This window comes from Pyrus communis, chromosome 11 (genome assembly GCF_963583255.1).
Source record: "Pyrus communis chromosome 11, drPyrComm1.1, whole genome shotgun sequence".
Taxonomy (NCBI): domain Eukaryota; kingdom Viridiplantae; phylum Streptophyta; class Magnoliopsida; order Rosales; family Rosaceae; genus Pyrus; species Pyrus communis.
This window is the reverse complement of record NC_084813.1, coordinates 21,944,253-21,955,394: the sequence shown is the minus strand read 5'-3', so window position 1 is coordinate 21,955,394 and position 11,142 is coordinate 21,944,253. Positions and strand designations below refer to the sequence as shown.

At 35.9% G+C, this 11,142-nt stretch overlaps 1 protein-coding gene across 1 annotated transcript; it reads left to right on the top strand.

The window, feature by feature from the left end:
- The first annotated feature begins 1,948 nt into the window (after nt 1-1,948).
- On the top strand, nt 1,949-7,398 carry LOC137709212 (ankyrin repeat-containing protein NPR4-like). The gene is made up of 7 exons (XM_068448315.1): nt 1,949-2,006; nt 2,222-2,704; nt 2,805-2,954; nt 3,745-3,849; nt 5,673-5,720; nt 5,816-6,294; nt 6,663-7,398. The coding sequence occupies exons 1-7, from the start codon at nt 1,949-1,951 to the stop codon at nt 7,254-7,256; spliced, it is 1,917 nt and encodes a 638-aa protein (XP_068304416.1). The 3' UTR covers nt 7,257-7,398.
- The last annotated feature ends 3,744 nt before the right edge of the window (nt 7,399-11,142 follow it).

Below are 11,142 nucleotides of genomic sequence, written 5' to 3'. Positions count from 1 at the left end.
TATATTTCTTACTCCACATAAAATGATAAAAAAAATTCACAAGGGATATAATTTTTAATGTTTATAACTCAGATGATAGCGACCAATTTTCGTTGTTTTGGACTTTTTGGCTTAAAGATAAGGTTCTAATTTTTCAATAAAGGAATAGTACATGTGGACCAATAAAGGACGACGCATTATTAAAATTTTAACTATTTTAAAATTTCCCTATAAAGTAATTAAACTTTTAGTTGTACCAGTAGAATGGACGTGACATGAATAAAAGTGATAAGACTGAAATGAGAAAATAATTGAGAAGGTTACTAACATTTTTATAAACTATATATACAAACATACAAAAAAATAGAGAGATTGTGGACTATGCTTGACGAGGCCTCCCAAAAATTGACTTGTTCTTTTTTCATTGCTAGGGCGGTATGAATTTATGATTTTTAAGCCAACCACCTACTCCATCAACCATATTACCTGAGTTTGCGACCTCAATGTAGGCACGATTTAAGTGTGTACAAAGAAAACAACGTCTGATCACTCTTGTGGAGAATTCTGGTGGTGCATAGAACGTTTAAGAAGAAGATGGGACATGACAGCTAAGCTAAACATCATCAGTGTGTACGTCATCACAAATTTTATTGGTGTGACTATAATGACAACAACTAAATGTTTAGGTGACATTTTGTGTCAATAAAACAAAGATATTAGAATAAAAATTTACACTTATTTTTATTATATTAGCACGCATTGTCACCATGACAATATACCGTGTCATACGAGAGATTTTTTTATATGCCCAGTATTCAAACGGATACTCCACGTATTATAAAATAAGTCGAAAGATACTAAAAAATATAAAATAAAAATTCACAAGGGATATAATTTTTAATGTTTTATAAATCAGATGATAGTGACCATTTTTCTTGGACTTTTTGACTTAAAGATAAGGTTGTAATTTTTCAATAAAGGAATAGTACATGTGGACCAATAAAGAAGGACAATACATTATTAAAATTTTAACTATTTTAAAATTTCACTAGAAAGTAATTAAACTTTTAGTCATACTAGTAGAACTACGTGACATGAATAAAAGTGGGAAGGCTGAAATGAGAAAATAAATAAGAAGGTTGCTAGCATTTTCCTAAATTATATATTATATACAAACATAAAAATAAAAATCACATTATTGTTTATCTATAAATGAAAATTTTGGCTATTCCATGTGCACATGCAAGGGAATTAGCAATTAGAAAGCTCATAGCGCTGCTGCTGCTGCTGCCTCCTTTGAAGATTGCCCCAACTCAATTTGTGAGTGTACTAGTTAGACTAACTTTGTTTCTTTTCTTCTTTTTCGTTGTTTTCTTCACAAATGCTCAATTAACATAAAATATCGTTGAATAAATAGGCAAATTGAACATGACAACTGCAATTGTTCGTACAAGTCTTAACTATAAGAATTATAACGATTGGAAATCTCAAATCAAGACATACTTGTTGGCCGAAGATCTTTGGGACATTATAGATGAAGGCACTGATGAATGTCCTAAAACAGAAGATGAAGAAAAAGCTCAAAGTAAGGGTTGGAAGAAGGATGCCAAGGCCTTGTATGCAATCCAGAATTCTTGTGGAGATGATACTTATCACCTTATCAAGTACAAAACCACGGCCAAACAAGCATGGGATACTTTGTCAAAAAAACTGGAGAAGCCAGGTGGACCATCAAATGAGAAAGGTACGTACATACATGAGCAATTGAAGGAAAAAAGAAAAGCTGATAAACATATGGCAATGGTTTTCCGGTTGTACCTTGTGGGTGATCTATGATTCTATATATTCTAATTTGATGAAGAATATTTTCACACATAGGCATTTGTGTGAAGGAAAAAGAAAAAAGAAAATTAAGAATTAAATGATAACATCTGTCATCTTAACATCAAAACTTTCAGTTTTAGAATACATGGCAGTTGGTGAAGCGTATCAGCCAGAGGTTTTAATAGAAGAAGGGCGCACACCAGGTATAGTATATAATTTATACACTATACTTTGATCCTCACAAACTAATACTTGTATATAATTCTATTTAATAGTAATTTATGCCACTAACATCACCGATAGACCTCGGTGCTATTAATTTGGGGTGGAGTCTCCCTTATTACATGTAGGATTATTTTGTATTAGTTATTTTGATGCAAGTATGGGAAATTTAGCAAGTAACAAACATGGGATGTAGGAGCAGGACTTGATGAGATCCAAGAAACTTTCGTGAAATGTGTGGTGTCTAATGATTGGGATAATGCAATCAACTTTCTTCGCCAACATCCCCAACTAGGAAGTGCAATTGTTAAATGGCGTGGTACAGCTCTTCACTACGCAATCAGGAAGAGGTACAACGTGCGCCGTATACAACAGTTGGTGGAGTTAATGCCAATGGAACACTTGGAAATACCAGCCGCATTTGGTTACACAGCTCTTTATTATTTGATACATTGGTTTCCAGAAAGGGTTGAAGTAGCTAAATGCATGGCTAAAAAGAACCCCAATTTACTTAATATTTTACCCCACCGGGATAGGAAGGCTCTAGTTGCGATCGCCCAAGCGAATACACAAGGGGAAAGAATGGCTCGCTATTTCTATTCCCTCACTCCACCCGAAACGATAAAAGTTGTTGATGCCGCTCACCTTATTTCTCACGGTTTTCGTCTCCAAAGATTTGGTACAACTTTTCCCCATCAATTATTTTTTTTTTTTTTGCTACAAATTTTGTCTACATACATACTTACAATGTTTTCTTTTCACATTTGTATTATATATAGATATTGCGTGGGATTTGATTCAACGTTACCCAAAATTGGCCATGAATACAGACCACGACGGGAATATCCCCTTAGCAGCATTGGCCAGTAACCGTTTTGCATTCAAAAGTGGAAGCCGACTCAATTTATGGGAAAAATTGATCTATATTGGTTAGAACACAATTGCTTTTTGGTTTCTCATTGTATTTTTTTTTCTTTCTAAAAGATAAAGCTTGATAAGTCCAATTTTGTTAAGTCACCATTAGTATTAGTCCACTTACGTGAAATTGATCCAATGTCTAGAATTACACATCATCATATTTTATTTTCGTACCAATATCAATATAACACTAAGATCATAAATATGTAAATGCACAAAATCCCTTAATAACTTCAACTCCCCCGTAGAAAAGTATGGCATCTCTGTCTTCTTCTATATAGTTCCCTTAATAATTTTGTGTTCAACTTTATCATTTGTTTTTTTCATTTTGCGTTCATGTTTCTGTTTCCACAACAAAAAATTTCTTTTACTGTTTTTTCACTTCCCTCACCCACATGTCATCTCCACGTTCTCTCCCTACTCCCTCCCTCTCCCTCTCCCACAAAAATAAAAACAACTTAATCATTCATGAGACCTACTTATGTTGAATTGTAAGCCACGGGGACCAAAAATTAAAATAAAGATTAGTTTTTAAAAAATGTTAGACATTTGATCTAAGGTTGGAAAGGCTCTCACTCCGACAGAAAGCTCAATGGGTACAAACAGGTTGGGTTTGGGCTTTAAATTTTTAAACTCACTATGCTAGCAGACCTTAACTAGTTTGACATGACACAACTTATTAAAATAACAGATTTCACACAAAACAACACAAACACGGCAAACACAACTTAACATAAAAATCTTGATTGAGAAGAATATTTCATTGAATTAATGATTGGGCTTGTATTCGAATCTTGATAGGTATACGCATAAAACCTCTTCCTCCCCTCGACAAGGAAAAACATGAAAGTGATGAAGGGCATCTGTCAGACCAAAAAGAGAATCAAAGTCATCTCATCTCCTCAGGTATTTTACATGTCTGCAATCCAATTTGGTTTTTGTTAATGCCATGCCAATGCTACTACAACTTAGGTTTGTATTCATGATATCAGTAGATCAATAGAATGTTTAGCAAAATACTTAAAACACACAAAACATAAACAAAATGGGCAGATTATAGTACCCTTTAAAACCGAAATAGAATAAGGGTTTTCTCGATTCCACCTTTATTTCACCCACAACCTTCCATTCTTCTTGGTCGAGCTTGGAAACAACCTTGATTCACCTTCCTCCTCCCCAATCTTTCACATGCATACACAAAATGGAATTAAAATTCCAAATATAGAATCCATCCCAAAACTTAAAGCTTTGATTTTGGGATTAAAAACACTTACACTAGAGGGCAGCCCACGAGGAGTGGATCATTTTTACCTCTTGGGTCGAGCTCTAATTCCGGCAGGTTTGGCCGGAAATCCCGCGGTCACCGATTCTTAGATCTAAAATTGAGGAAATTCGGCTACGAATTTATAGAAACTATCTTGGGGTTCGAAAAGAAGACGGAAGGAGGATTGTGAAGGTATAATTTGACGGTCGTTGGTGACCAATGGACGGCGGACGATGGACGGGAGGGAGGGGGGAGAGAGAGAGAGAGAGAGAGAGAGAGAGAGAGAGAGAGAGAGAGAAAGAGAAAGAAAGAGAGAGAATGGGTTTCTAAAATTGAAAACCATAGTTAGGTTCACCTTTAAGGGGGCGTTTGTTTGCCCTCACTAAACTTCCTTGGATTGCACTGGCTTAGCTGGGATTGCTAGTCGGTGTTTGATGTGAACAAGGATTACCATTAATGAGACTAGGTCGGACTCGCACCGACTAAGTCCTTCATTAGGTAGTCTTAGTGAGGACCCCCAATATGTATGGGATTGCTAGTCCTGTCCTCAAACCTGTTCTGTTTGCCCGCTGCATCGTCTGCAAAACCCTTTAATCACCGCTTAGATCTGAAACAAAGCTCCACCTACTGCCCAAACCTCAAAATCCAACCACAAAAAAAAAAAAAAAAAAAAAAAGGGCGAAAAAATAACAACAAAATCCAACCCGAAATTCAAAATCCACCCATTGTCAGAAAATTATGAGATGACTTTGTAGACGGAGAAGCCAACGCATGTATTAGAGGAAAGAGAGAGATCCGAAAATTTTTGGGGAAAAAAAGGATGAGGAAGGTGGAAATGCTTAATAGCGGCAAGAGAGTGAAGAGGATGAGCTTGTTTTGAAGGATTTGCAGTGAACTTTACACCTGCGTTTTGCAAGAAAAATATGGAGGAAAGAAGAAATGGGGCAGAGCTAGAGGGAGAAGAAAAGAAAAGATGGTTCTGGAGGGTAGTCTTTTTGGAGTAAAGTAAAAAGGGAATAAATATGCATTAAAAAACATACAATATTATTATATAAATATTAAATAATATAAAATAGTACTATATATGCATTAATTAATATAATATTATAGTTTGTTAATTATCCTGCTTTTTAGTCCGACACTGCATCAAACGTTTCATTAAGTTAGTCCAACTTAGTCTAGTCTAAGTCAATCCAGCTTAATTCCTGAAGCTAATTCAGTCTAAGATAATCCGGTGCAACAAACGCACCCTAATACTCCTCCCAATTAAAAAGCGACAAAAAGAAAAGGAAAGGAAGGGAAATAAATTAAAATGGAAATGAAAAATAAAGGTAATTAAACTGACAGCATAAGGTAAAATTCAGCTAATGGAAAAATAACTGATAGGAGGGAAATGGTGTTAGTTGTAAAAAAAAATGTTTTTGTTTTGCTTTTCATCAAATTTGACTTGTAAATTGTAATGCAGGAATGGGTTTTTTCCAAAGACAAGTGACGAATCTCTGCACACTTTTAGGTGGGCCACATTCGTATTGTTAATTGATTTTTTTAATGATAGTTTTATTAATAGTCAATATTATTTTTAAATGATTCTTTTTTTAATGGACATAGGAATTAATCGTATATATCAGATAAAATTAGTGCATGAGTCGGTCCAGCAATTTTTATATCTCATGTGTAAAGCAGTGAGGAAGGAAGATATGAGTTATTATCAAAAAAGGAAATTGAACGAAACACTGTGCGTGGCAGCAGAACGAGGACATGTGGAGTATATTACTCATTTTTGTAGATCCACAGATCCCGTACTTGAAGTTACGAACGAAAAAAATCAGAGCCTGCTCCATATTGCCGCTGAAAGTCGTCACTACAATGTTTATAATATTATATGTGAGTTTATCCGAATACAAGATAAAGATGACCTCGATAGATCCAAATATGGCCAATCCGAAGGACTAAAGAACGGAGTGAGGTTAAAAGATCACCTTGGCAATAATGTGCTACATACGGTGGCAAGGATTACCCCATTGTCACAAATTGATCACATTCAAGGTGCAGTTTTGCAAATGCAAAGGGAACTACAATGGTTCAAGGTGACTATTTATATGTTTAGAACGGATTTTTGGTGCTATAATTTTACTCTCATTTTCTCCTGCTCCTTCACATATTTTTGATACGTTATTTACTCAATTTCAAAGAAAACAAAAAGAGTGCATAAATTATTCTTTCAAAACAAAAAATCAAAACAGAATTTTGTCGACATGCACAAGCATAACGGGAAAAAAATTGAAATTAAAAAAGAAAATATTATTATTTAAAGGCGTACTATAATGTCATCTTATGTGCTTAACTATTGACTTTGGATTATGCGGTGTCTCAAAAGACAAAAGTTCAAGGATTTATATGAAGAGATAAGGATTTCAAAGTCACATCCATAAATAATTTTGTCATAAAAATGCAGGAGGTGGAGAGCATTGCAGATCCCATAGATTGTGAATCTATAAACATAGATAATAAGACGCCAAGAAAAATATTTACAGAGAATCACAAAGAATTGGGGAAAGAGGCAGAAAAGTCAATGAAGGAAACAGCAACTTCTTGTACAGTTGTAGGTGCTCTTATTGTCACCATAATGTTTGCTGCAGCATTCACAGTTCCTGGTGGAAATGAGGAAAAGACAGGTCTTCCTCAAGTATTCACAACTTTTATAGTTTCAGATGCAATCTCGCTCTTTTCTTCAACAACCTCGGTTATCATGTTTTTGGGCATTCTCACGTCACGTTATTCTCAAGATGATTTCCACAAATCCTTGCCCACAAAAATGATAATAGGCCTTTTCACCCTCTTTTTATCTATTGCCACTATGATGATTGTCTTTTCTTGTGGCCTTTACATTATTCTTGACGAGAAATCATCAATTGTCATTCCAAGCATTTTGCTTGCCAGTGTTCCAGTTGCCTCGTTCATATGGATGCAATTTCCATTGCTTGTAGATTTATCCATTTCTACTTTTGGACGGGGAATATTTGATAGGAAGCAACAAAAATTGTTTTGAATTGCTATGATATCTTTAGTTAGGTTTGAATTTGCTACTTTTTAAGAAACTTGTAAAGAGAAGTAAATGTATGTGTTTTCTATTTGGCCAGTTATGTATGCGCTTTTGATTTGATAATGATCTATGTGCATTCCATGCTAAAAGAAAATTCCAACTTCAATTTATATTTTTGAGTTTTCTTTTTTGGTGAATTTCTAGTTTGAGTTAGTTACTAAGAAACAATGTTTGTTTGTGTGATATTCCGTCCCGATATTTATTATTTATTTATTTATTTTATACTTAGAACTTGATAATTACTTGAATATGAAAGAATTGTATTCTCCATCGTCAAAATATACAAACCCACCACGACCAATTATCTTATGAGTTTTAAGGTCTTGAAAATAACAATACGTGGGGTAGATGTGTGTGAAACAATAGAAGATATCAAATAGTTTTTCTACCGACAAAAGATTGCACTTAGCATCAGGGACAAATAGAGCATAATTCTTGTTCATTGGCACTGTAGCAGATCACTGTTCATTGGTGGTGTCGTCATTTTATTTTGTGGCAAATTTGTTGTTGTTGTTGTAAATCTTGAACTAAACAATTCACGACAACACAAACTGTCATATCCCGGCCTAGGGCATGTCACTTCCCGGGGCCGCTCCACCACCGTAACATGATATTGTCCGCTTTGGGCTTACCAACCACGCCCTCACGGTTTTGTTTCTAGGAACTCACACGAGAACTTCCCAATGAGTCACCCATCATGGGAATGCTCTCGCGCGTTACTCACTTAACTTCGGAGTTCTGATGGAACCCAAAGTCAGTGAGCTCCCAAAAAGCCTCGTGATAGGTAGGAATAAGAATATACATACAAGGATCACACCCCTTGGCGATGTGGGATGTCACACAAACCCTAATTGAACAATTAAGGCACATCACTAAGAAGAAAAAATGGACACAAAATTAAGGCATATAAGTCACCAAAAGTGAACTGCTCTAATGTCAAGTTGAATTAAATATGGAAAACATCATATATATAAAAAACAATATTTGGGGAATTTTTGATATATTCATTAATCTCCAAAGTAGAGTATATATAAGAGTTACAAGTGGTATTATATATGTAGGTCTGATGTGGGACAAAAACTACTATTTTTGCGCTAATTCTTTACTCATATAACTCGCAACAAATTTGGTTACAAGTGGTATTACATATGTATTTCTGTTTGGACCCAAAATTACATCATCAGCCCGTGCAATCAAAGTCGTTGAATAAGCATAGCTTCCAACCGTCGGATGGAAAAATGAAGATAATTTTGTTAAAGAATAATATTATGGTTTTTATCATAATAATTATCTTTTAATATGAATTATCTTGGCATATTCTTAAGCGGGATAAATAGGATGCGAATTATATCCCTAAGCAAGCAGTATAGTTCAAATTGAGTTGGGATGTGTGTGGACGTGTGGATTGGATATGCTACAAACTGATATTCAAGAAAGGGGATCATGATGCATGCATGGATGGGTTTAAAGGTGATGAGATAAGAAGCCTAGGTAGGCTAGGCCTTTGGTCATGATGTGATAATTCCACTAAAGGTGATGAGATAGGAAGCCTAGGTAGGCTAGGCTTTTGGTCATGATGTAATAATCTTGGATAGGTTTTTTATTTTGTTTGAAAAGTCACGGATAGCCATTTGGAAGATAGGCCTTAGCTTATGTCAGTCTTTCATTCCACCAATTAGAGTCGCAATTGGACTCTACAAAATTATTATATGGCCATGCCAAACAGAAGATATGAATGCGATAAATATAAGATGCTCTGCGATGGAGAAGGGCCCCTTCAATTCAACACACAAATTGCCCTGCGCAAATCTTCTCAACAACCTTGAGATTTTATCCTTATTCCCTTTCTTCTTGCCAACACATCTTCAGTTTGGATAAACAGCAGTGTGAAGGCAACCGGCGACATCTTCAGTTTGGATGAACAGCACTGGAGCTGTAAAATCAGCCGACTGAGAAGCACCTTCAGTTTGGATAGACAACACTGCTTCGAGGCTGATTGGTTATTTATCAAAGTCTCGGTCAACAAGGATTTTTTAGTCTTTGTTGGTTGAAGTCATCTCCTTAGTCTTCTCGGCAAAATGAGGTGTTATCAGGTTACTGTATTCGGCACATTGAGAGCCGAATTTGATATTGAACTTCATAAAACTAGCAGCCTTGTTTTTAGGCTCTAGAACCCGAAAGCCAAGACGTGTTCCTTCCTTGGTCGCAGTCGCAAGATCAAGAAGTCAGCAGCGCGTCTAACGCTACATAAACATATTTTACTCCCCGGCCTAACTCGACTGACAAGTTGGCACTCTTCGCACACAACCAAATGATGTAGTTAGCTCATTAGTTACTCGGCCTACGCTCTACGTAGGCTTGGTGGTTTTTAGGGTCAACAATTTCATATATTAAGTTGGAGAGACATAAGCAGAAACGTAAAAAGTTAAAATCAATTTACCCTTCATGTTGTGATACTTCTTAATTATTAATTCCTAATTGGTTTCGAAGTGAGGTTTAGCTAATCAAATCCACTCCGGTTTCATTAACTTAAATTTATATATACTAAAACCCAAACTCGGATGGTACTGTTCTATAACAGTAAAATGGCGAAAATGCCCTCTAAAAATTCTTTCTCAATGTTTTCTACCAGCTTATCTACAGTAAAAATTCGATTGTGCCCTTTGTGTCCACGCGTCTGCCATCGCCTGTTTTCTTCGTGTGTCGAGTGGCTTTGCTCACCGTTTCCCTTTCAGGCTACCCACGTGTCGATCATCGTCGACGGCTCCACTTCCAATTCTTCTCGACATTTCCTTCCGTTTCCACTTCTCTCTCTCACTCCGCAGTCTTCTCTCCTCTCATCTATCACTTTTCCTCTGACTCTCCTTCCCTACTGAAAGAACCATGATCTTTCATGTTCCCCTCTTCTATTCATTCGGGTAATTTTCCAGTACACTTTTCCATTTGCTTCCCACACTAATCTCACCCTGAAACCAACAAATCCCAAAAACCCTCAAGCCATCCAACAAATTGAAAAAACACCATCTTTGCTTAAAATTTTGAATTTTTCTACGAAATTCTCGCCTATCCTTGAAATTTTCTTGGTGGGTTTCGTTCTCAGGTCCCGTATGTAAAAGGGTTTTGGCTTTGGTAGCAGATGAAGATCAGTGACAATGATCGGAGTTCGTCGCCGTGTGGGTGATCCCAGTGGCACTGATTTTCAATTTTGGTGATTTCTATGGTTTTGTGTTGCGTAATATTTGGGGATTTGGTTTGGGTCTGTGGGTAAACAATACTCAGGTTAAATTTGGTTCCCTTTATTTTCCCAAATTTGTTTCACAGCATGATTTTTTGATCCTTTACTTGATAGTTCTTAAGAAATGTTAGAATCTTTATTTGTTTTGAATTTATTTTTTTATATTTTATTTTCAAGCCTTGAATTTGTTTTTAATTTCTCTGTTAATAAATAAGTTTGAGGATGAAATTTATTCTTTCTTAACATTATTTGACTGCAAATTCTAGGTTCCAACCCCCAGTAACGCAACATGCTGGATTCCAATTCTTAATTAAGGCGGATGATGCAAAACCCAGAATTTCTTCGTAAGTTGACTTCTGCTTAGACTATACAGGTATATTTATTCTGGGTGCCTAAGGTTTTGAGTTTTGAAGTTTGTGTTTGACTAATTAACCATTGAGATAGCCGTTATATATGATACCACCAAGATTCTCAATTCTTAGTCTTTCATATTTACAATTTGGTTTGTGGTCTTTGGACATCTCTGCTGCTCTACCCATTACCAAGCACAGCTCGACAATCCCCAGCATTAGCAACTATCAGGGTCCTACAAAAATT